The sequence below is a fragment of the Bombus bifarius genome, unplaced genomic scaffold (assembly GCF_011952205.1).
Source record: "Bombus bifarius isolate JDL3187 unplaced genomic scaffold, Bbif_JDL3187 scf7180000008161, whole genome shotgun sequence".
NCBI lineage: Eukaryota > Metazoa > Arthropoda > Insecta > Hymenoptera > Apidae > Bombus > Bombus bifarius.
Window position 1 is genome coordinate 186,502 of NW_022884483.1, and position 27,504 is coordinate 214,005.

Here is a 27,504-nt window from a genome sequence, read left to right on the forward strand (position 1 = left end):
TCTATAGAAAAGTTCAAAATGTTATATTCTCGTTCAAAAGAAATCAATAAGAAAGTAATCGCGTGACATTTCTGATTCTCTAATATTACGCTGAATTATTACATATCGTTACCATTAAAAACTATGCAAGAGGAATATTGACATTTCCAAAAATATATTTTAAGAATTGTCCTTTCCTTTTCCGAAAAATTAGCCGTTCTTGTAACGAAAGATAAAACGCATGTACTGTCATTACCTTGTTCGCCAGCTCGCACGAGGACTATCTCATGAATCGTCAGCAGGATGACGGTAAGCCCGAAGATAGTGTACTGTAGATAGCGCCACATCTCCGAAAACGAGAAGGGCCAGTCCCTACGTGCTGTCCGGATGGCCCTTCATTCCCCCTTTCAACGAATATCCCTGTGCCAAGGAAACGTTAGCCAGGGAAAAAACGATTCATCGATTCCCAGCTGTTCGTCAGATCTGTAGCCGTATATCCCGACGCAAACACCACTCAGACGGATAACCGTAGCTACTTCGATCCCTCCACCGTGGCGACATTAACCGATCTCACGGTGGAATGCTAAATGAACTGCTTTAATTAGCCAATTTCGCTCAGCAAAGGGATTTTATACTCTTCTTTAGCTTTAAGTCGCTACTACAGCTTCGTCTAATCAGTGAACCAGTCGGTCCTAATGAATCGAACATCTTGAACGCTTGCCGCGATATTTAAAAGTATTTTTTATTTTAGCTATTACGATTCGTTGTATTTTCCATTCGATGATTATTCCCGTCTCGAAAATCTTCTTTACGGAAAATGTTCAATTACGACGTTAACAGGTACAGATGTGGCTTGAACAAACGTATTACCACTTGAATCATCGAAATCAAATATTGGTTCGTGTGGGTAACGTCTATGCTATTCACTCGCGATCAGTTCACGATTCGTTTACCGTTTAGCGAAAAATTAACTTTTTGTTCGTTGGTTTATCATGACCAATTCGAAAGAAACGACATCGTGTTCACGCTCAAGTTCCTTTCCGATATACATCATCTGTGGTAACTCGGCAGCGGTTTACGATCGTAGAATCGAAGCTCCACTTCTCTTTCGTTAGAAGCAATCAGATTCCTTATTCATCTAAAATTTAACGATCCTTTAGCCTGGAGGTCCTGTTTTAACGATTACCAAGTTTCACTAGAAGCTTATGCTCCTCGAAAATGTACGAGACTCGCATCCTTGATGGTGGCTGCGAAAATCGCGGGAAAACCAACGAAGGCGGACGAGCCACCCAGAGCCGTGAATAAACTGCGATACACTATGTTCTTTCTTCTCCCCAATCTTTCACAATACATTCATTCCAGAGAATCGAATTAATCGAATACTCTTAACACGAGGAGCAGCTCGTTCGAAGATTCGTCGCAAGATCACGAAGATCAACATGTGACGCAACAGCAATACACTTTTCTTTTCAGAATATCGACAGAAACACTGCATACACTTGTTAATAATTTTATGTTCCTCGTTCGATTATACTGAACGAACAAAAGTACATGCGTGCAAGGATATAGTCGCCTTGTGCAAACGATACGCGATGATCGTCACGAATCCGTGAGATCGCTGGCGAACGTCATCGTCTTCGCCGCGTGGCGGATAAAAACGACCGGAACGGAGCGCGGTAAACGATGTAACAAAGAGACGAGCGAGTGACAAGCGAGGAAAGAGGAGATAGTTGCACGCGCGAAAACGAGAAGAGTTCGCGCAACCGAATGCGAGCGCAGTGGCACGAACGGTTCGGTAAACTCGCCAAGCGCTTCTTCGAAACACGGAGATCCGATCGGAGAGCCGAGCAGAGACGACGGTAGCCGTGCGGACCCGAGTGAAGGGATCATGCGACTCAGCTACTGTTAGGCGCCTCTATCCAGCCACCCCCATCGTGAAACGCCTGTCCGGTTGCGCCGTGGCACACTGATAGCACCGCCACCTCCCACCCTTACACACCTATTGCTCCAGATACATGCGCTATCTTCTTATTTTACTTATTACTGTTTCACAACGGTTCGTCCCATCCGTTAGCCCTGATCAAAATATATCGCACGTTGCTCAAAAGTTATGAAAAATCAGGTGAAACAAGGGTGAGTCGTTGCATGTGACTCGCGCTTCTTCTCAATTCAAAATCGAGTTTCATGATATATTCTGGGACGAGGCACAAGTGGGTCGTGACATTTGTTCTTTGCGTAGTCGATTAAACAGAGGCAATGTGATGATAAGTCGAAACGCTGAGGACGGCCGATAACGATGGATGTATCGTGGTAAGGAAACCAAATTGAAAAAGGCATGAAAATGAAAGAGTTCGATGAAGGATCGTTGACGGTGTGAGCAACAGCTGGGATTCTTTGCGTCCTCATAGCCTGATAACGACAAATCCGTAAAGCAACGAGCGTCGTAAATCAAAACGAGCCTGAAACAAGCAGGTACTAGATGCGAACGTAATACAACTCGGACTGCTCTCGTTATAAGCCTGTTGTACCAGTATTAAACCGAAGTGTGAAACTACGTGTGATCGCTATGCTCCAGCAGCTGTTATTGCCAGATGCAATGAACCGAACGTGTGATCATGGATACAAGCCGAAAACCATAAAGTAACAACATAGCTGGCTGTGTTGGCCGATTTAACGCTCTTTTTAACTAATTCACTTTAATTTACAACCTATCCGTTTCGCTGCGCTCTTGTACTGCAAGCTGTTTTATAACAGTTACGATTCTGTCGGCCCGAACATCGAAACGAATTTCGATGTTTTATCTTTTTCAATTCTTCGTTCTACGTTACATCGTCGTGTGCATTGTGCCATATTTGGCAACGAAAAGGAACAATCGCAGTTACAGCTGACCTCTGGGCTTAATTATCCAATTTACCAATATCGATGATTTATTTTCGTTTAAAATGGATGAAACTGGGCCACCACGGCCAACTTTAGAAATAAAACCACGCGTGGTATTCGTGTCATTAATTTTTTAACGATCTGTTTAATTTTCAAACATTTGTGTAAAACTGTAGCTGTGTGAAAAACCGAGCATTTCGAAAACATTTCCGTTTAGTGCAAAAGCCTGTAACTAATTGTAAGGTATTGAAAACAAGCCCACCGTTTTGTCGTTATCGTTTTGCAAATGTATATTTTTCGCTAACGTACAGCTACGCGTTGTCAAAATAACTGCAATCGATTTCGAGTAAATTTTACAGTAAAACCGAATTCCCGTTAAGTTTCAGATATCGTTTCTTATAAATTATTATTCAAAATTAATTTCGTATTCCACGACTGCGAACTAGACTGGAAGATTCGACATTAAACTAATTGAACCAGAAAAATCGAAGTGGTATCGATGAAATACGGCATAAAGGCGATCGCGTAAGAATAAATCCGTGCAGCTTTCGATAATACACGTGTGAACATCACCAACAAATGATTGAGCAAAGTCGCGCCGATAACGGAGGCAGTTTGTCATTAGACGATTTAGTTCTCCTCGCCGTGGACAGCGTATCGTAAATTTGACATAAAATTTATGCGACAAAATTACAGTCTGATACAGAGTGCACGATACATACAGATAGCCGGCGTTATGATGCATGGACCCGGCACAGAATTAATCCAATAAAATATCAACGATACGCTATCCGGGAAATTCTATGTTATGTAGTAACGCTATTACAATCCTATGCGCGTAAACATGTCACTTTTGCTCGAATCACTGTTTTCTCCTTCCTTTGTTTTTTTCCCTTTTTCTTTTTTCGTTCTATTTAATTTCCATGGGTTTCACAAAGTCCATGAATTTACAATGATTTTTCCACGCGTTAAAAATGCCATACCAATACTTAGGAAGACATATTACAGGCAGAATATGAAACATCGTCGCGCTGAAACTGATCTGAATTTAATATGCTCAGGAGCAACAGTGTTCAGGATGAAAAAATTGCATGGTTACAAAAGACAGGACGTATAAATTGAATTTTTACAATATGAATAAAACATTTAACGTTTCTCGTGCTATATGATAGCGATATGTTTGAAATATTCGCGTAATAAAAATAATAGGTATAATTAGAATTCTTTTAAATAGATCTTTGATGGGTTTAATATATTCTCATTTCGTTGATGTCGAATTTAAGCCGAAGATGTTTGTCGTAATCTGTATTTATATAATTCCGATATTTCCTAGATATAGGAGCTTTTGATATTTGTGAATGAACAGCAGTTGGTTATGATCCAAATATTTGGCAGAGCACGCAGCGGTGCTGCGATATTTATAAATTGAAAAAGAAAGAGGCGTGTGTCGCACACCGGATGCAATTTGGTCGCGTTAAAGCAGTAGGCACTTCCTGCAGTTTGACATGGTGATATTCGCTCTGAAGCATTTCGCAGTCTGCCTCTAAACGTGAATATAAACTCGGAAGATCGAAATAACCCAACGCAATAATCAAAGTTTTGCAAAGATTTACTCGTTCTTAACATAATAATTCCCTATTCGTGTAAGTTCAAAAACAGAAATTCGATGTATCTTTCACATAAATATTCATAACATCACATTGTGTGGAATTTAATTATAAATTGAAATTAACAAACTTTGATTTAGGTATCCGATTCCCTAATAATACGCGTAATTCACTGATAATAAATTTCAATTTCGAACGTATAACGTTTATCTGTAACGTGTTACTTGTTTCACCTATTTAACATGCATTATGGTATTAGCCGCTATCAAATTATACCTCACATTCGTAAAATTTATTATTCCATGTGTCTTGCAACAAAAATTCCTGTCTAAAGACTAGATCCACCTCAAGAAATTAATTTCGCCTCTTATGCTGCACGGAACATTACGGAGGAAATTTGTTTTTGCTCGGATGCATACTTAATGGTCTACCATCTACACATTTTTTCGCTCTCGCTTGTTCTTTCCACTTGTTTTCTTCTGTTTTTGCTTTTACATTCGTTACTATTCACCCGTAAATACAAACAGTTAATAGCGTGTTTCGTGATTTTATCTTTATGTTTGTATGTTATTTTATCAAACAATAAATTTTGACATATAATCGAGATAAAGAGAAAAGCGATATAAATGTTTAACGTGAATCTTGAAAAACAAAAGCAAACGAGTCTACACGAATTTCAATATCGACATAACCGAGCTTTTATTACGTTCAAAAGGTCTAGGTCAAAATTGTCTAACCGATGAATCCACTGCTAGTATGCAATTCTGGTACAACGTTAAAAAGTAAAAGACCCGACAGTTATCCTATAGGTACTCGTATCCACGAATATTCCCGTACATACTATGTTTCAATGGTACTGTTTTAACGAGAGAAAACCGACGAACTTTCCCGGCATATTTGAGACATTTTTCTGAACAAAAAGGATTACATAAAAAATAGGTCGATTTAACTCTATTACGATGGCTATTTAGGCCATCTATTCTCATTCTGTTGGAGACGATTTGCTTCTCTCTATAGTTGTTATACTTTATAATAATCGAAAAGTATTAAAAAGTTTAAATTAATTTAGTTGATGGCATCCCTATGCAAGACCTTAGAATGTAATAGAATTGTTAAATAAAATTTAGGATCGTTGGTCAATGGATAGAAAGAACTGGATGATCTCAGTCTCACAGTCATCTGATCTATCCCCTTTAAATCTCATTCTATGGGATTGCACGAAACGGAAGGGCAGATTTCAAGCCTGATACATTTAAATAGTTAATAACGAATATAACTTAACACAAGTTAAATCATTGAAATACGCCTGATTATTATTTGTATATATCGATTGATCTTGTAAATGAGGATTATGTTGTTGATAACATTTAAATCTTGAAATAATATTCCGTACAAAGATACCGGCGAATTTTGCAAATTTTCTCGCAGAATTATGTACTCGCGTTCGTATTCCATAAATACGAATATGCTTACACGAGATTAAGAACGAAGATTAACTTATGAATGCATGTTGGTGTTTATATGACATCAAGAACTTGGCTGAACAATGAAGCTCGAGTCCATCGTTTTACTGCGTCACATTGAGTGAATTCGAACAAGAAAAGGACTAGAGTCAATCATTTTGCGACCACTGTTCCCTTACGGTCATCGGCGTACTTCAAATGAAATTGGAATTTTCAACAATTTCGTCTCTGTTCCGGCTACGCCTCTTTTTTAACGTCGAGAGATCGATCCGCCTCCCCCTTCTCTTCATTTTTTTTTTTTTTTCGTTCCAGAAATCATCGTACACCTCGACACACCAGACCATTTTGCGTGCACGAAACCATGTAAAGCCGCGGAGAGACTGAATATTTTCGCGTTTTGTTCCACGAGATTTTATGGCCAAATCAGTGTCAGACCTTGACGAGTGGAAACTTTTCAGACTGACCTATTGATGTATATGTAGTTGCTTAATCCACGATCCTAGTCATCCAAATTTATCGATACCACGAAGAAACAAACATGGAAATTAACTGTACGCTTCAAATCGATTCTATAGATTACGAAGTTTATAGATTTTAAAGAAACAGCTGATTAAAGTTTCGGAATTAGACGTTCGTACAAAAGCGACGACACTTTGTTTCCAAAAGTTGATCAGAATAGACGCTGTTCATAGACGCTCGTTATCTTCCAGCGATCGTAACGAACTGAATTCTCAAGCAGTCGTTAGATCTTCGTAATTTCAAGAAGCGGTAAAGTTGAAGACAAATAAATGAGAAGTAGAAATTGCTATGTAACTGATTCCCGTTTTAAAACAATAAACACGAACGAACGAGTTTATAACAAGTTGGGATATAGCTATCAAGAACAGCGAAATTATTGTTGATCCCCCTGACTGCAACGCTATCAAGATAAAACTTAATACTTAATAAAACTGGATACTCTATATAGATACGATCCAATTCAATCCAAAGCAGAGCAAATCGGTGAATTGCGTTCGAGCGTTGCTTATCGAAGTAATATAATTTTTGCCACGATGAATAGCGAAACTTTCTGCACTGATAAGCAAATATCTTGGGACTTGGCAAAAACAGACCAACGCGTACAGTCGGTGAAAGAGATACAACGAGGCGATAAAAGCGGTCAGGTGTTTAAATTTATATGCTTTGAGTTCCGAAACAGCACTTTAAAATGTAAGTGCAACAAAAATAGACGCCGCTGACACTCGAGTTGGTTCTGATAATCGAATAAAACAGTGCTTGAGCAAATTCTAAATGTACGTAATTTTCTATCTTTTACACGAATTTTGCTGCCTGATGTTTAAATGTTTCAACACGTTTACGACTTCTAATCTATGTTAGCGCGCTTCATTATAATTAACAACATCGCTATATGGTTCCCACCGACTATGTATAACGTAAATATGTATATCAATACGAAAACGTATACAGTCTTGGATTTTGAAGTTAGCTTGCAACTGGGTAACCGTAATTTTAAATCGCTGCAAGAGCCAGTCAGAATCAGCTGTCATAGCACGTTTCCGACAGGTACAGCTGCACATCCAGAACAAAACATGTATTCTCCATTCTGCCATCAAATATTCAGAGAGGCTTTTAACAATTCATCAATGCCGACGGTGGTCGGGCTTTACGTGTAACCCTTACCTAGGCATTTTACGATTTTCCTGTCAGCTACCCGCCAGAATGTATGACGGACACGTCGATCATAAAGCGAATCGATCCATTGTACGCGTAATTTTGTAAAAATTTGATCGTTTCGTCGTAGCGCTATAAAGCGCAACGATTTTTCCGAGAAGCATCGAGAAACCTAGACAAACGAAGTACTGAAATGTCGAACGATTGATAGAAACACGCTTCTTCTGATTTCTCTCTACGTCGAAGTAATCCAAAAAGCGACTACAGCGAGCAAATCCTCTCGATACCGTACGTCGCACGTCTGCTGTTGCTTAACAATAAATATTTTCCCTGGAAAGCAGCTTTACGTCCTTGCTGGCGAAGTTGCGCTATTCATAGTTGCAATATGTGTAAACTGCATGGAACAATACCCTTAAGTAGCTGTGGAAATAGCTCCAGTTCATGCGAGATATCTTATGCGAATAAAGATACATAATATATCGACTATGACAAGGGAAAACGAAAAGAGTTATTACCACAGTAACATGAAAATACGTCATTGAAAGATATCGTTGCGACAGACGCATTCTATCCAAAACGAATAGCATATTTCGGAAAAAAAGTTCTTAGAAAGGAACAATCTTGATGGGTGAATTTTGCCAAGTTTCAGGGTCCTGCATCGTTCTGTTGAACGAACCTACGTTCGCTTTACGAAAGTGGCTTATTTTCGAATCGTCGAGCTATCAACTGGAATTCATAAATCGTGAAATCATGAATAGCCGTCAAATTCTACGATAAATCCTAAAAACCACCAACTACGGTGTTAGAAGCAGATAAGCCAAACGCGAGTCTGAGAACTATTCAGAAAATCCTCTGACAAAAGTTTCGTCTAATATTCATGGCAGCAAGCAAATACCTAAACCAATCAAAATGACAAAATGTCAGAAGCAGATTCACGTTCCGCAAGACCTTGGTCGTAAAAACATCGCTGCATAGGTATAGTAGGCAGTGATACCGGTTGATTAATTAAGTACGCGACGATAAGTCTGCCAACCTACTGGAAAGTAGTTCATTGTGATGATAAAATGGATCTGCCGGTAGCAGACCTGTAATTCAAGATAGTGAACGAGATCACGCCGAGGTATTCAATCAACTGTCGGCGGATAGACAAGGCCGCCATCCCCGACGAATTTCCAATAGACATTTAATTATCCTGGACAACGGATGGCGGTACTTTTAAATTTTGCAGATGCGAAGCAACTTCCTGTCGCGGCTTCGACAGTCATACCGAATAGAGCTACATCCCAGCATTGCAACAAGATTCTCCTTGTAATTCGTCAACGAGTGATAGCACATCGACACGGGAATCTGATTGATGACAACGGTCTATCACGTTGTTCTCCTTTGTAATGAAACGTGGAAACTGAATGAACAGAGTCACAATGGCCGGTTAAATAACGTCGAAATATTGTACAATGGATCGACTTTTTGCCATTCGTTCAATTTGACAGGGTGGAAATATTAATCGAATTAGATTTTCGAATCTCACTAATTAGCGAAAGAATGAGGAAACTATTGTTTTCTTTTTTCCTTCCTCTTACACGATTTGAAGCTTTCGATCAAAATCGTACGTTTCTCCTATTTATATATAAAACAGCTGCGGAAGATTTCTTAGATAGAAAAGAATTATGAGTTAAGAGAGGAGAAAAGACAATATCTTACGGGAATACACAATATAGAAAAGTTTCCTTGTACAGGAAAACTTTAATTATTCATTACCGACTTTAAAACTTTGTTTATTCCTTTGGAAATGCAATGTACTGTTTCTCGCGCGAACCACGAATATAAAGCAACTAACCAACGAGAAAGAGACATTTGGCAAGTCATACTCGACGAATATATTCTTGATTGTTTGGCTCTAGCTAGTTCCACGACGTGACGTAAGATTTACGAGTTGATCTACGAAAAGCTCTGTATTTCATACGAAAGTGGCGTTATGAAAGCCTATGCAGGGTGCTTCGTTACACGACGAATCCCACAGAAAGCAAGAGGCGCGAGATGTATTTCCTTTTTCATTGCCGTGGACGAGCTGACAGGAAAAGAAGAAGGAAGCTGAGAATCTCGACTAACGAGGAAAATCGGGGCCATGAAATTCAAACAAATACAAATAGAGAACACTAGAGAACACTGGAGAAGCTGGCACGCTTCGAATGCTTCAGCGTCTGGTTTGACCTGTCTCTCAACACATTCGGTGTAACCCGTAAGAATGAAGTGCCGCTGTTCGCCACCCGGAAACGAATGCAGAATCCGCAAACTGCACGCTGCCCAGAATGATGAATGAAACGTTACTCTAACAACGCCGCAACTGAGAAAGTCCGACCGGCCACCCTTGCATGCATTACGAAAGACGGCTCGCAATTTTCCATCTCGGTTGAAAGATTTCACCCGCAAAATCAACGCCTCTAAATATTGTCAGAATATCCAACCCCTTGTACATTCAACGAGAAACCAATAAGGATTTTCTGTAAAAAGAGAACAAATTGAAGTTCATTTCAAAAACTTAAGTATGCAAGACTTACGTAATAAAGTGTTTCTACATTTGTTGCAACATTATATGTTGAAATAAATTTGATTAAATGAAATGTGTCATTAGTGCATTCTTCTTCTGGTTGCACTTTGCTTTCATATGTGTGTTTGTGTATTAAATTTTAAATGATTGTCCAAATGTCACATTAAGAAGTTCTGAACTAATATCTCGAATAATATAACCACCAGTGTCGTACTTTCGGCGATAATGTCAAGAAATATACGGTCAAATATTAAGGAAGTAACATTACCAAGTTGCACTTCTAATTGCGAGAAACTCAAAACACGATACAGCAGTCTTTACTAATTATTGTATAGCATTTCTCTCTATATGCTAGTGTCCCTTGCTCCTAATATTGTACGTAGAATACGTTGCAGCTGGTACCACCTACCCAACGTCAACACGCAAAGATATGTTATTGCCCTGATTTAGAAGCTCGTTAATAACACGAAATAATCAAAAACAGAAATTATTAAAAATTTTATTCCGCGTTATAATACGTCGAATAAAAATTGTCAATAAGATACGTTTTTCATAAAGACTTATATAAAAGAAAATTTCATTTAGATGAATTAATACAAAATTTTGAGATATGTTAAATCGTGTAATAAGATATTACATAAAAAAATTTTTCATTTACGAGCTTTTATATCAAATAAGGTATAATGCAGATATTTGATAAAAAAATAACATTTAATAAGACTTTCTATTATACTGAAATAAATAGATCGTTTCGTTAATTCATTTTTTTATCTATTTTATGAACCTTTTAAGGTATTAGCGCTATCTGTATGTATAGATAAAACATGATTACTACATCAAAGTATTATAAATACATACGTACTAGTTACTAAATAAATATTATATGCACACTGAAGCGATCGATTTTAACAAATTATTTATACTATAATAAAAGTTAATATCGAGTAATGTATTAATACATATGTATGTACATTTATCAAGTTTCGAATTGGTTATACTCCCTACTTTACCAGCTACCACCAGCTCTCTCCTATACCATTGATTAAATATGCATAAACATGATACAGAAGTTCTATACTTCGTCAATGATGAAAAGATACAAAATGGACCCAATATACCCTGTGACCCAATATTATACGGGATATTTTACTTCTTTTAATGACAATAAACGTTTCATATCTCTCCTGATTCCATGCGCACTTAGAATGGAGCTCCGTGTCTTACGTACTGAAATACCGACCTCGAGAAAAACAAAATACTTGCAGCCTTTATAATTTATTATGATAAACATACAATAATATTTTCAATCATAAGTATGTACTCAGATTAATTGTCAGTCGTATGTGATTTATCTCAATTATCAACATGATATTGATATTATTAATATAATACTATAAAGTATTACTAAATTATAATACTATGACGTCAAAGTCATGCCATTTATATAAATCCTGAACTAATAAATAAGTCACATGAAAAGGGCACATTACTATTCACGGATATAATAAACAGGATCACTGTACTTGTAGAAAGTTGTACATAATACAACCAGTCATCCATGTCGATTCGCACATTTTGTCTTATGACATGACTGGATGACCAGAGGAACATAAAGGTATGCGACTTACCATAAGATGTGGTAACGCTACAATCGATACTGCAGTAGTTCAAAGTTATCGGTAAGCTAGTTATCAGGAAGGAACCATCGAACCCTGTAGAGGAATTAGGAGATGCAGAAAATCTGCAACAAAGTATGAGACATAATTTAATCTAAAAAATATAATGGCATATTTAATATAAATTTTATTTCCTAATTAATGATAGTTAAAATGAAATATAAAAGGATTCACATTATAAATGCTATATAGTAACAATAGAATATAAAGAATAGATAGAATATATTATAAATTAATTATAGAATTAAATGAGGTACAATTTGCAAAGTGCGAAATTGTAAGAGATTCAAAATAGAGACTATGAACAATCTTGAATAACATGTAGGATATTATTCTTATAGGATATTATTACTTAAGAAGTTTCAGATTGAAAGGAAATTAAAAAAAAGATCTATAAAAGAAATAAAGAATTATTAACGTTTTCGTTTTAAATTAAATACTATTGAATACTATTGAATAATGATTAAACATTACCGATTAAAAAGACAAAACAAACATATTTATGCATTTAAATAGTTAGATAATTAGAATAAATTAGATCTTACCATATTTTAATGAGAACTTAACGATTTTGTCGTGAATCATCATGGCAGCTTTTTGAATTTTATGGCGTCCGTTTGAACTTTATGGCGTTCTCCAAATATCTCGAAGCTTCTCTCAGAATCAACCATCTGTTAAAAAGAAAAACAATATTTTCAAATAAATGTATAAAAGGAATATATTATACAGAAACAAAACAATAATCAAGATCTAATACTCTTTTGAAAGTTCATAATAGGAGCTACCAATAGACGCTTCTTCTTGCTGTGCTTTCTGCTCTAAAACTGACTTTTTTACATCCCAATATGATAGATCGATTGCGAGAAATTATTTGTATCGATTATGATTGAATCTCGCGAGATATAATTGCATACTTTGCCGTTTCGTTGGCGCTACAATCTTTACTTATGCGCTAGACCATTGCGCGCAGTTTTCGTACAAAGACACACTGTCTAACGTGCAGGAAATTTATTATTTCAGTAATTTATTATTTTGATAGTGTGCAATGCTTTTTGAAATATTGTAGAAATATAGAATTCTATACTTCGTTACAATTGTGAGATATATTCTCTGATTATGAGATATCTTGTTTTATATTTTATTTATAATTTCATTATTATGCAGCTTCAATTCAAACAAGTATTATACTGTATACTTTATGTATACTGTATACTTTATGTATACTGAGTCGATAACGTTACATGTGGCAAACTAGTAAGAGAATCAGCCTTTAAACGATCCCCAAAACATAGGACAGAAAAAAGCGTTGCATGTCATGTCTAGCCTGTATCTCGTCTGTAGGTATAGTCAAATATGAAAATGACCAGTGATCGTTAATTAAGCATAACTGATATATGTACCCTGTTCATTGTAGATGACGTAATACATAAAACCTCTGAATAGTCGGTAATATAGAACGTGTGAAACACATGCGACAGCACCGACAAAGTACAGTTAGTCAATGGTAGTGCCACCTATTCAATGATTGTAATCCCTATTATATGGTCAGATGTCAAATAGGCAAAATGTTATTACGAACACAGAAAAAACAGAGATTTCGTCTCTGCTACGAATGGAGATAAGATAAAATAATTTCAATTGAATAATTATAATTGCTATATTCACCGTAGCAAATCGCAAAAATCGTAAACAACACTGATTTTTCTCGAGGTCGGTATTTTGGAACATTCTATTTTTCTTTATTTATACTTTGACTCGTTAATGGCCCATTATGGCAGACTTGAGAATCTTTATATATGTTATGTGCTATGTATTTGTTTTGTGTTATGTGAGATACAATTGTTATTTCCTTATACTATATTTCAGATTATAAGACACGAAGTCAGGTCTATTCTGTATTTAGACAATGAGCAGACTTTATCAAATAATCTTCTGATACTATACATGTTCATACATATTTAAAATAATCAAATGTGTCAGGTAACCATATTTCACTGCTACTCAAAAGACAGAAATACATATTGCTGAATTTCCAGAAATATATCTCTCTCGATTTCGCTACATAAGATTCTGACCCGCGGCCAGTTAGACAAGCACTATTGTACATATCTTAACCGAATCATTTCAAGAAAATTAACCATTTTAAATTCCTCTTTAAGTTACCGACAATTAGATATTATATTATATTATATTACATCATATTACATTATAACTAGATATATATTCGTTTAAAGAACGTCAAAATTAAAATAATCAAATTCCCTCTAATTACTTATCTTTCCTCCGAGAGTCGAAACTCTAAGAACAAATGAATTTCTCTATTTTAGATTTATTTCGCTGTGGAACGTTATCTGCCCGTTCGCTTATGACATGAATTATGATGCAACCTATATGAAAGGTAGGTCAGAAATCGTTGCATACATACAGCATGTATATGCAGACTGCGCTATCGGGTGCGTGCACCGCCACATCGCGTTAAACCATTCCTTATATCGTAATCTAAGGAGGTGGTTGGCCGCACGGTCACGGCGGTAAGCTTGCATGCCTTCAAACAGAGTAGGTTACGGAGTTCGTGAATTTCTCATGAAGGAAAATGCACGGCTGCTCGTTGTCGACTCAGAAACTTGCTCTACCACGAAAAAGTGACGGGTGTCGTCATGGTGTTTCCGAGCTTGGTGAAGCTAAATGACACTATTTCCACTTTGAGGAGCCATTCAATGTTTCTGGAAACTTCCGTATCGAGGTTATGTATTCAGCAAGCCAACTTTTTAGCAAGGGCTAAACCCTACAACTTTCTTTCGGTCACTTTCAACTCAATTATGTTCCTCTAGCATTAAAAAACAACTTCAGGGTCTGAACAAAGTCTTACTTATGATTTTTCCTTCCGATTTTACTATGCTAAGCGTTTTTTTAAAATGTAAATTGAAATATAGATTGAAATATAAAAACTCGAGGATCATAGCAAGGATGTTGCTAAAATGAGAGCAAGATTGAAATAGAAAAACTTGAGGATCGCGGCAGAGTTAAAGGAATACATAAATGTATTATATATTGTTAATGTATTATGTATTATATAGGGTTAAAGGAAAACAATGGAATGCATAAAATAATAAAGCAACTGTAATATCATTTATCAAGATTCAAAGGAATCCAAAGAGGACTAACGCGCACCAAAAGGAACAGCAATTGAACAGAGATATCCGACATAGTTACAATCTGCCTGCACACTATGAAAGTCTAACAAAATAACCAAAAACTTTCGAAACGGCCGCCTCGTCGTGCAAGTTCTACATGCCTTTATCCCTACAGCTAAAAAAAAAAGAGGAACTTCGGGCAGAATTTTTAGTCCTTTACTATAGTCACACGTTCCACGTTCAAGCACTTCGACTACATTGGAATTAAATTCTATCGTGCGACTAGCGAACATGCATTTGCCTTGAACAACGGTATCACTTGCATGGATATGGATGCATTTACGACAAATTATTTCGTTTTAATTTTACAGATTAGCCTGGAACGATTATTGAACTGGAATAATTGAATTTGTGAGGATCAAAGGGAATTAAAGAATTGGAAATATTAACTACGTTTCAGGGATAACCTTGCTACTTTTCGATATTAAAATATTTTAAAATTCTCCACTTTGAACAATTTATTTATTCGACGGTTAAAGTAGAATGCTCCTTACAAATTAAAAATTTAGTTTCAGATAAAGGTAACAGAATTTCTGAATTCTGATTAATGATTCAATAAATGAGAAATTAACATAAATTCCTTGGGTTACATTGCTTATATGTTTAATACGCCTACATTTTATCATTTATGTATTCATATACATATAAGATTATGTTCATAAATTTCATGAAACTGCAAGAAGAACGAAGTGTAGGAATTCCGTGTTACGTGTAGTAGAGGCTTATTATGGTGTACCATGCAGTGTTCTTGAACATCGCAGAATCTAAGTTAGTAGTGTGTAGGAAATGAGGTTCTTGCGTGAACAATACTCCGCTGTGGCCATTCTTTAGCTTTATATTACGTAAGCAGAGAATAAAATCGCGATTTCATGTGGATCATTCGTTACAAGTTTCTTTCTTTTTCTCTTTTTTCTATTCGTGTTAGAAACTAATTTGACCAATGAATTGAATTCAAATAACTTGCAGATGAAGTTTCCTTTGAAACGACATCTAGAATTTCCATCTTTACGCAATAAGGATTTATGTCTAGCGCATTACGATTCTTCTTTTCTTCTACTCTTATAGTTGATTGAATTCGAATCTCTCGTAAGATATTTCTTCAGTCGTGTGTTTTGAAACTGTTATGCTTGTTCGTCTTTTACAAATTGCGCGATATACTTATACGCTCAAGATGACGTATAAGTCAATCAAAGAATCTATAATGGATGCGGTAAGAGACGGAGCGTAGACGAAGCAAAAGTGGACTTTACGGCAGAGGAAGAATAAATATTGTTTTCAGCCGAGTATTGTTCCAAAAGGAGTGGAACATGTATTTGTACGGGCTGGGATTAAGGTGTGGGTCAAACAGAAGGGGAGTTATTTTTTTGTCTTAGCTTGTCGCTTTTTCTTTTTCTCCACAGGTCGATACGGCCCCAACTTCCGGCGTACCATAACACCTCGCCACCAAGCTTGAATCTTGATTGCACCTTTTTGCATGAGCTCCTGTCGTTCCTTCTCTCTTTGCAGTGTTTCCTTTTTCGCAAGATACGTGTCTATGAATTCCTGATTATGACGATACTGCAACATCGTTACGATTGTATTTTAAACACAGGCAGGTGAAGTGGCAATTGCTTCGGTGATCAGATCGTAGGGGAAAATAGAACAAAAATGAAAAAGGAATTAATTAGCTTAAGGCAACGCGAAGAAATCACGTTAACTGAAAGATTAATTTTTTAATAGCTGCAAGTGATTTTTAAAGGCGTTAAAACTGTCGGGACCAATGATTTTTCCTTTCCCTTTGCATCGATGAGATATCACATGATTTAAAATAGCCACAAATAGGTTCTTGATATGGGTTATCGATTCCCCAGTAGAATTTTCGCATTGCACATCGATTCTACGCTTGTAGAAGCAAGACTCGATGAGTCTTGATTTCCAGTAGTATTAACGTGATCGTGATGCAGTGAATCAGTCACACAGAATATTTAATAAGCCGTGACACTGCATTTGCATTTCTATCCGTTTGCATTCGCTGCATTTATAATATTTCTCTCCCGATGCGTTTCGCTCTCTGTCAAATAAATTTCTACGAATAAAAAAAATGCTGCAAGATTTACATCGGACTACTGTTTTCGTTTGTACAAATCTTTATCAAAGGAAAAACAGAACAGAAAATCGTAAGTTTGCAAACGGTATATATCGAATAGTTTGAAAAAAAATCAATAATTCTGATAGATCTGATTAATCTGGAATTTGTCTCGGGGAAAACAAATGTAAAATTCTATTGTTTGAAATGAAAGCCGAGCTACCTCTTCTTTAAGTTCGTCCAACTCCTTTCGACGTGTTTCTATCTCAATATGTAGCTGCCGGATTTCCTTCTCGTACGTCTCTTTTTCTCGAGCGTACCGTTCCTCCCACTCGTTGGTCTTTTTCTCTAGCGACTGTTGATTTAAAAAATAAGCTCCTTTTTCTAACGTTTCCTTTCCTTATATGAGCGGCAAGTAACATTTTTGGAAAATACGAACGTTCAAATAAAAGGAAAATTATTCGATATGGAAGATCGCGATGCGTAATTAAATAATACGTTAATAGAATAATGCAATAATACGTTAAATAATATAAATAATATGATACTTACCCCTATGTCCTGTGTCAGAAATTTCGTCAACTCAGCATGAACACGCTGTTTATTTTTTTCACGTATACGCCAGTTGTTTAATATCTTCTCCAATTTTTCTATTTCCATGTCGCAACGTAATGAATTCTGCTCGCATCTCGCTTCCCCCCATTCCGTAATATACTTCAACTTCGCGTCCGCGATTAATTTCAGCTTTTCCACGTTACGCTGTTGTTTTAAATACAACATTAAAAATTTCAATGCGTCTTCGGTGAAAAACATGGCATCAGTACCTGTTCTTCCGCGAGCTCATTCAGTATTCGCCTTTTCTCCTGTTCATTGGCCAATTTCTTCTCAGTCATTGTCTTTTGCAATTCTGCTGCGGTTTTTCTTAGTCTTTCTTGCTCCTCGAGCAGAGTCTCCTCTTCTTTCTGGCGTACCATGATTTCTTCGATCTCTTTAGTCAATACCTCGAACGTTCCCTGTTCACGGATCTCTTCCTTCAGCATCTCCATGATTTTTCTCATGTATAAACTGCGCAAGATTATTAGTCATCGTCTATCACAATATATTTCGTTAGAAATGGTGATGATTATCATTAATTTTGAAAAATAAGTGGCATTAAACGATATATGTTAAAGTTGTTCAAGACATTAAAAATAGATGGTCTTCGAGACATGTTAACTACATCGATAACATGATATATAATGATCGAAATAAAATCTTTCCATCATCGAACATCTGATCTTGATAGAAGAAATATGACAAACGCGAGACATTAATTTCTAATAGAATTCTATAATTAAAAGTTCATCGCAACGACCATCGTTATAACATGGCTTCAACCTGTTTTCGTAAATTTTCTTGGAGATGGCTCGTTCTTTCACATCTTGGATCTTTATAATCTCCTCGGGATTCAGTACTTTTAAATCTCTGCAACAGACATACAAAGGAATAATGTGAACGTTCGATTCTTTCAGGTGAGTATTCTATCTTTTAGCCGCGTTTTTTAATTTAGGATTCTTATTACAATTTCGCTCGACATATCATTGCATAACGTACTCTGTATCGAGGGGTAAACACTCGCTGAGAATATCGTTATCATGTTCCGCGGGCTTTCTCAGTGTACTGTGGTAAATGGCCAGCGCGTTCGTGAACTCCTCGAGCGCCGCTAAAATTGCTGGCCGTTCCGCTGGGGAGAACTGTGAAGAACCATTTGCCGCGAGCGTAGCCATTGAGTGTCCGTGTTTTTTACCTCGTCGTAGTTCTCTTGCGCCTCCTTTGCTCGCTTTTTATCTTCGCACATTGAATTTTGTCGTATATTCCTTTTAACATTCACGATGAATTAATTTACAAAAACTTCTTAAACCGAGCTAAAATTGATAATCCTCGAGCCCTGAACAATTATTTCCAGAGAGAAAATTAAAGTTAAGAAGATATTTCAAGTTTAACTCGGTTTAAATTATTTTATAAATTATAGGTAAAAGATGAAATTGCCTATTTACGACATGCCGTGGCCATGATTTTATCTCCAACCTCTCGCCCCTTCTTCCGCTGTATTTTCATTTATCAATCGAGTTATCTCGTTCATCGAGGAACAATAGTTACACCCTTACCTTTGATGACCGCATTTAATCATAGGCGAAATGTTTTTACAGCGTTTAGAAACAACTCAAATTTCATTTAAATGCAAATCGCGCCATGCAAGTCAACTGCTTATTCTTTGGGGTAAATTGTAAGATAAAAATCGCAATTATCGTATCGTTTCTTTTCCTTCCTTTCTTTCATCTTTTTCTTTCCACCGCCTTTTTTTTAACGGAACACGTTGCGGTTTACTTACTTCTCGGCTCTCACCTAAATTAAAGTTGCGAACGTCGTCGGTGAAGAAAACTATAGATCCGATGTCCAGTTAATCAAAATTCATAAAAGGAACGTTGAACACATGGCTATAAGACTAATCATGATACGCCGTACTTTTGGCGGAACTAAATGCTGCTCGATAAAGTTGGTTCGCGGAGCTTTAAAGCACGTGATACGGTTTGATCCATCGTTGCAGGTTGCCCCTGGAAACGAACGTTAGAACACCTTGAGACGCGACTGTACTTGTAACACTCATTATAATGTCAGAATCTTCAAATATTTAATAATTTTTATTTCTCTGTTAGCAATACTTCGTCTTTGTATACTTGTACTGTTATGGAAAAACATGACTACAATCTTTTCATACCATAAGGATTAACGCATGATTCGATGATTGTACTATAATTTTATAGTGTCAATTGGTAATAATGAAATAATCTCAAATAACGAAAAGGTGAAGTTGAAATTATACTTTAAGATGGCGTAGGAATTATTTTCAGATAAACTTAGACCTCTTCAAAATGACGTAAAATCGAAATTTTAGATGACTAGAAAACATTTAATGACTGGAAGGATGTTGAAATTTCTTTGACTAACCACCAAAGTATCCTTAATGACCCTGCTTCCGTCTTATGATGAATCTCAATTGACTACCATTCCTGGAAACAGGAAATTGTCCAGAGTATCTTCCAACTCCTTTTTGGCTTTAAAAAATCTGAATCTTTGTTCGAGTAGAATAAGTACCCTCGACTTTCTGTGAAGTCATATCTCTTCAGAGTAAACGATTTGAAATTGCAGAAACTTTCGAAATGACCCAATATTGTAAGAAATGTGCATAAATGTAGGAGGGTATTCTCTGTATTTGAGAACCATTATTAATTGCAGCCATAGGTGGTTTATTTCCTTCGCTAGAAGTTTCAAGTGCCGAGAAGAAAGACTGCGGCAGAAGGTCGAGTCAAGAACTGTTAAGCAGTCGGTAGGCGTTATAGATAGTCTTCTATGTTAAAGCTCGATTGAAGAATTCATTGGGAAAGGTATCTTGTGGACACTCGACAACTTTCTTCCTCCGTTCCATCCGTCGATTGTTTCATTCTGGCTGGTTGGCTGCCGAGGAAAGAAAGGTTCATCCAAATACGTTCCATTCTGATTGGAAAACTTTTTCGTACCTTGAACTTTTACCAAATTTGCATTATCGTAAGACTTATACCGTAACGATTCCTATTTTGATTGAAATTTTTATGTATTTTTTATTTATTATAAGATCATTATTATAAAAAAAATATGTGATAAAGAGTATACTTTATTGGAAGAAAATTAGATTACTGTTTAAATTTTAACTGAAACATTTATTAAATATTTCCTTGATTTAAATATTCGTCTTGAAGTATATTTTGTTTTTTGAAAAGCCTATGTCAATCTCCTGACACATTAGCAACATGAGAGAATGTAAAATAAATACAATTTTAACTTTCTAAAAAGTCACGTTTTTATTCAGGGAGGGTAAACTATAGAGAAGGCGCAATGTGTATTTTAAATATTTATTTAGTACTGATATATGGATAAATAAAATCAGAATACTGAAAATATCCAAATATTAGCGAGAGATACAAAAAAAAATAGCAGTGATAAATACTTATTTTTCGCTATAAGTAATGTATGCAAAAAACATAAAATACTATCGTAACACACCAAACACAACCGACGCGCTTCGCTATTGCGCGCGCTAACTTCAAATTACACCTAATTTGCATTCTCGTGGCTATCGAGTCTAAGAAATAGAACAGAAAAACGTCACTTTTTAAAATTCTCGTCAGATTTAATTAAGGATAATCTGCCAATCTTTGAATAGAAACTACGAGCATCGTAATTAAAGGAAACAATAAGAAGTGGAAAAATACAAAAATTTCATGCAACAAAATTGAAAGCGTAAACGTCGTACGCTCTCGAAATCGTACGATTTAACTGTAATTAATCGACCGCTAGAACATTGAAGCCACGCAAACGATAATGCCTTAAGCTCGATGTCTGACAGCATAGAGGAGTTTGGTAAAAGTGACAGAAACACGTTTGAAACATTGTAACGGGAATGTAATGTGCTTCCGAAAGTTTCGTGAATTCCGTGTCTTGCTGCGAAAGCTTGGAAACAGGTGCGGGATAGAATGCGTGCGCATGCGCAGAATCGAGGCGGCGTCGCGTTTGCGCAATACTGCGATCAGTGTGGCGAGGCGCGAGGGCGGTGTCGGTGGTGGAAGCAGGGAAACGTTTTCTACCCTTTGCTCGTCGTCGCCGTCGTCGTCATCGTCGTTGTCATCGTACGGCCGTCTCTCGTTTCATCGTACACACTCGTGGCGAACGGTGCAGTGAGTGGTATTTCCCTAGTCATCGAGTCGATACGCGGTACGGATCGCGTCCTCGCCTCTTTTCATAGGATTCTTCACAGTCGCGTATGATATTTCGAGCTGTCGATCTGTCGAGAGGGATCCTCGATCACGGTGGAATCAAAGATTATAACCTGTCATCGTCGCCATCGTCATCGGCGCCGCCGACGTCGTCGTCGTCAGTCTCAATCAGCTGCTTCGCGGGTGAGTAGACGACATTTCTGTTTTCTTTCTATGTGAATTTCGTTCGTGTTTGCTCGAGACTGTTCGTATCGCTGTGAATGGTAGAGTTAACCTAGTTGCGTTGCTTTTGGAACGCCCTCGTGTTTATGCCGCGAAAATGCGACACGTTTGAAATGCCGGGCGAGAGCAAAGTGGATTGGAACGATTGTCTTGTGTTTTTAACTATACGATCATCTGTTTAATTGAATTCTGTTCATAATCTGATGTGAATATAACTCGGTCGATGCGGATGAGTGAAATTATCGATCTATCGGTGTTCTCTTAGCTTTACCGATGTAGGAATCCCAAGAGGAATTCCATACCTATCAAGATTAACCTAGTTACGAATTTTCGAACCGTCCTTGCATAAAAATGAGATATGCGTTGCATATGACCGATTTTAATGTTTATGCAACGTAGGAAAAAACGAAAACAGTTTCAAGATAGACTTTTCGTTCCGTGTTAAGTAGTCTCGTTTTGCAGTCTCTTGTGCAGCGCTTAAATCTACCTAATTTAGCAACCGAGGATAACAGTCCTCGCCAAGTTCTCTCAGCGTGGACGGGCATAAAGGGCAAATTACGTAAATATTCGTATTGCGTTTTCTGCTTCCGCTAGCGGTTTCGCGGGTAAATACGGGAGCTTAAGTCACTTCTTACGCGGCTTTGCGAATCTGTGTGGCGTTGGTTGTGCCAGCGTCTTCAATTCTGTCAGGGTTAACCTAGTTACGGAATCTTTGGTACGCCCTTGTGTTTATACCGCGAAAAGAACGAGCGTTCGAAAGTTTTTAAGAAATACAGTTGTATTCTGATTATACCGTGCATATATCGTGCTGGTATATCGTGCCTGGATTTTGCATTTTCTCTTTTTTTTTTTTTTTTTTTAGATACTTCTCGATACACGACATCAATGCTTCAAATTAATTAACGACATTAATGAGGTTGTTAATCTTCGAGTATACTCCAGTTGAAAGAAACGCGTGGAATCAATATTTTTTGTCGATAGGAAGGGACATTCTTTTTTTTATCGTCCGTTATTTCATATAAAATTATTTGAATATTGAATAAAATTGATTTTTAATATATAAAACTTATATATATATATATATATATATATATATATATATATATATATATTGGGAAGTTTGTAAGAGCATTTCGATAATTCCCTAGAGTAGAATAAGAGTGGAATGTGAGCGAACTATTTAGCATCCTTGAATTTATCCCATAAAAGCGCCCGTTTGTCCTGTTTGGTTTACCGATCACACGAGTTTTGCCTGGGAAGTATTCTCTTTTTCACCGAGTTTCTAATTAACGACGCGCTCGTAACGGAGTGGTTAGTTTATACACGCGTCAGGTACGGCCATTGCCGCGTATTAAGTGCGCCATTATTAAACGTGTAGCATGGCCAACTTGAAAGGATTATTTTACGCGGTTCAAATTACTTTTTCCCTCTGTATCGCTTTCTCGCTTATTTAAACATCACGAGACTCCTAAAATTACGCTTTTTCATATTCACAAGCTATTACATACTAACAAGTTTCTCTCTTGCGTGGTAAAAACATAAATTTATTGGAAAACCAGATTATCGGTACACAAAATGCGTAAAACCATGATATACAGCGTAGGATTAAAGGATAAACGAGGTTTCTTACTTTATACTGTACTGTGGCATTTTTTACTTTTTAAAAACCGTTTCTGTCGTAAAATCAAATTTCAAACGAGACAACGATGTAGCATATAAGATAAATGCGATTCACTAAAACACGGTGAAATGCGATGGCGGTTTGTAGTACGAATTTAAGCCGTATTCACAACGCTTGCAATTCTCGCTCGTCGAATTGGGCTTCGTTTTGCCCGCGGAATTTCTTAATTGCTCGAATCTTAGCGTGGCGTTTCGAGTTTATGGAGATCGGCCTTGTTGATTGTGACGGAACTGGAGAATCCGGGGGAATTTCACGAAGACGATGAAATATTCTGTCGCCTAATAAAGGGAAGGCTCGACAACCCCGTTCGAACGTAAGTTTCTTAATCGCTCTGTTCGGCGTACGTGGTAAATATTAGGCGCGCGTGATTGGCTGCCTGCTCACGTGCCGTTAACCGTAATCCTCAATTCCCTAGGCGACGCTTACGATGATTGGTTAAGCGGCATTGTCGGATTTATTGCTAGAATTACTACTGACTCGAACGGTGTGATATCATTTTCAGTTATTTATGGTCGTCCCATTGAAACAACAGCACCGATTTCGCTTGGTTATGGTGGTGATTTATCGGTGCGGTCGTCGCTCATTTAATGACACTCCTTAATTGTTTTAATAATATTTTTTCTTTTCTATATGAGATAAGAGCTTTTCTATGAGAGATACAACCAGGCAATATTTATTTGTTTATAAATTTTCAAAATTATAAAGAACGATTGTGAAATATCATTATTTTACCTGGAATCGATTTTCAAACATTTCTATCCTCAGGATCGAGCCAATTTTCCGTGCCAATTTCACTTCGCAATTCTAAAGAGTTAATCAAGAGATTGTCGTGCAATTATGCGGCCGTAAATCCTAGCAACAATACGTGAGAACGGCACGGTACGCTTTTCGAGACTTGTCTTTTATCAGTTCACGAGAGAAACGCAAGCATAAACGTGGCAGAAACGTTTCTGATAACGGTTTTATGTACTGTTTGAAATACGCTCGGTGAAAGGAAAACAAGCACGACTAGTCGAGAAGGTGGAGTAGGTGGAGGAGGAGGTTGGAGGTGGTGAAGGAGGAGGAACGTTGTACGAACGCTTTGGCCTCCGATGCTTGGGGGCTCGCTCGAGAGAAATTTGATCGATAAAGGCGCAACCGAATCGACGACATTTTCTACGCACAATCAAAGGGTTCCGTCCAAGCTCTGGTCTCGTAGCATTGTTTTACCGCTCGTTACGACTGACCTAATCTAACCCAGTTCCTTTTATCCGTTCCTGGTGCACTCCTTTTTTTTCATTTCATCCGACAACCTATTTAGGCGAAAGCCTTTTAATTCCTCTTTTTTTCCTCTAAACACAATTTATGTCATGCGCAATTAACTTCTTTGGCCCATCAACTTTTTTAACCCTCCGTAGTACCCTATTTTTCCCCCCAACATCTTAGTAAATTTGAGTTATCATTTTGTCTACTTCAAATTTTTCTTCATATTATAGGCTTTCGAAAATTCTGAAAAAAATTCAGACTTATTTACTGACATCTTCATTTCATTATCCAATAGGTTCTTAGACTAGAATGTTTTCAAGATACTGGAAAATAAAGTTTGTGTCTAAATAGATTCAAAGGTACTAGAATACTAAAAGGAGTACTCAAGAATACTGGATTAGTACTGTTTGTTTCTCTGAAAAATTATTGCTTCTATAAGATGGTACAATTACAAGTATGTAATTTTATATGAGAATCTCGAATAGAAAATAAAATTGAAAATAAATTAATGTTTCGGGGACACATATTTTAACGAAACATTAATATATAACCTAGAATCAAAGGATTTGATTAATAATTTATGTTGATTTCGAAACTTTTGAATAGCGTATATTTTTCAGTGATTTCTACTATTTTAGCATTTTTTAAATTCTACTATGGCAAGTTCTGTATAAATTTCGAGCTTGATAGTAGTATCGTCGATTTTTGAACTAGATATCTTTCGTCAAAAAGGAGGGAAAACATCGTTGTCGTTGGGGTGATGGGTTCGTCACACTGATACACCTCATACCATTTTAATATTCGTCTTTGGAATTCAAATTTTCGTTCGAACGTATTTCCAGACAGCGTAGAAAACGCCACGCACAAACGGAATACCAATTGAATGCCTAAACAGCGTTGCACTTTTTGAGAAAATGTCGAGAAAAAAATGTATAACGTTATGAATTATTCTTTACGTATCATAGTTAGAATGCTTCTAATATTTTTAAATGTAAGATCAGATGATTCTAAACTTCAAATAGCGATGTATATGTTTTTCTTAGAAGTTGTTAGATAATAGTTGATGAGAAATTTACCGATAAAGGTATAATACACGTCCTGGACAAACGGAGCCGAAATAAAAAATTTACATTTGGCTTTAAGTTCCGTTAGTCGCACTTTAAAACCTTTCGGGCCTCTACATGATGCATAACTTCTTTAATTGACTTTTATACACTTACACGAGCCCGACTATCTTGTATCGTCCACCGAATAAAAACATTTCAACTTTCTTCATAAATTTTCATGAATCGAAACATCGTCCATCAACGAATCCAAAAACATTTCAACTCGTCGTCAGTCCCAAACTCTAAGTGTTTGTATCTTTGCCATTTCGCAAGTGTCTAAGGACGTTGGACGAAGTCGTGTAATTTTTCAAAGCAACTCTGTTGAGTAATTTAAAGCGGACCTTGGTCCACACAACAATCCAATATTAGCTGAATTCCGAATGAAGAAGAAAGTTGGTCGTAGTTTCCAGACGGACTTTTAAATCGCTATAATTAAGACTTTTTTTTCTTTCTTCGACCGACTGGTGTCGCAATGGATTCTACCCGGCCTCTGCAAACCGTCGCATATATTTTCGTATTGCGCTAACAGCCTACTTACCAATTCCGGCAGCGTATCGGGAAGGCTGCACGAACGGTTTCACGCGAGCCTGCACCACCAGAAGATTTGCTGTTAACGAACGGGCCGGAAGAAGTGGCGTGGTTGCGATTTCCGGGATTCGGAAGCAGAAACTCCGCGAAATCGGAAGTGCAGTTGCGTACTGATTTCCTGGATGTATCGGGGTTCCACCTTGCACTCCATACTGTTCGTCCTCGTCATTTATAAGTTAAAACTTAGAATATAATGTGGGATGATTTAAATCTTCCGATATAGATCTTTTTTAAGTACTCTGTTATTAGAATTTTGCTCGTGTATCACAGGAAACAGTTGCAATTGATCATAGACCTTCTATTTTTCTTAAATTCCATTTGAAGCTTCGAAAATAATAATTGTTATAAGTGGGTCATTTGGTGTCAGTATAATAAAATATTGATAATAGGTATAAAATTATAATTTGTAATAGGTAGACTGCGAATTTTTATGCAAATTTGCATTCTTATAAACCTAATTAAATAAATGGAATCTAAGTGGAAACTCATTTCATTCATTGAATATCATAAGTACTACACTTTTCATATTTTGTCACGTATACATTTAAAATCTTAAATGCAATTTTAAATTTCCTATAAATGCATAAAAAGCCCCCAATCTAGCAAAAAGCAGGTAAAAGAAAATTTAAAAGGCGGAAGAGCGAAGTTTGTGGTCTCCAAGTCGTGAGAATTCATAGAGAATTAATATCTAAATATTCCAAAGAGCTTCTTGGTTATTTATATTTCCGTATAATTCTATTACATTTCAGCGTGCGTTTCGCTTTTAATATCCCATCACTTAAGGCATAT

The 27,504-nt window shown here is 36.8% G+C and overlaps 3 protein-coding genes across 5 annotated transcripts in view; 1 reads left to right on the forward strand and 2 right to left on the reverse strand.

Annotated features, from left to right (window-relative positions):
• The window catches only part of LOC117208724 (alkaline phosphatase, tissue-nonspecific isozyme-like), a 179,956-nt gene extending 178,389 nt beyond the window's left edge, over positions 1-1,567 (reverse strand). Inside the window, exon 1 of the mRNA XM_033450017.1 lies at positions 236-1,567. Coding sequence (XP_033305908.1) covers positions 236-326 — 91 coding nt within the window. The 5' untranslated portion in view covers positions 327-1,567. The remainder of the gene's footprint in view (positions 1-235) is intronic.
• A 14,042-nt stretch (positions 1,568-15,609) lies between these two features.
• Positions 15,610-19,669, reverse strand: LOC117208726 (dynein regulatory complex protein 9). Its single transcript, XM_033450021.1, has 7 exons — positions 19,455-19,669; positions 18,677-18,939; positions 18,461-18,547; positions 17,908-18,148; positions 17,636-17,842; positions 17,307-17,438; positions 15,610-16,575 (listed from the first exon to the last, which is right to left on the reverse strand). The coding sequence occupies exons 2-7, from the start codon at positions 18,847-18,849 to the stop codon at positions 16,375-16,377; spliced, it is 1,041 nt and encodes a 346-aa protein (XP_033305912.1). The 5' UTR covers positions 18,850-18,939; positions 19,455-19,669; the 3' UTR covers positions 15,610-16,374.
• A 2,009-nt stretch (positions 19,670-21,678) lies between these two features.
• Positions 21,679-27,504, forward strand: part of LOC117208714 (acetylcholine receptor subunit alpha-like) — a 105,337-nt gene continuing 99,511 nt past the window's right edge. For 2 of the 3 annotated variants that reach the window (XM_033450004.1, XM_033450003.1), the window contains exon 1: positions 21,680-22,056. The gene's annotated coding sequence lies outside the window, so the exon portion shown is untranslated. Of the gene's footprint in view, positions 22,057-27,504 lie in introns of all 3 variants that reach the window. The other variant, XM_033450006.1, reaches the window with a different exon arrangement.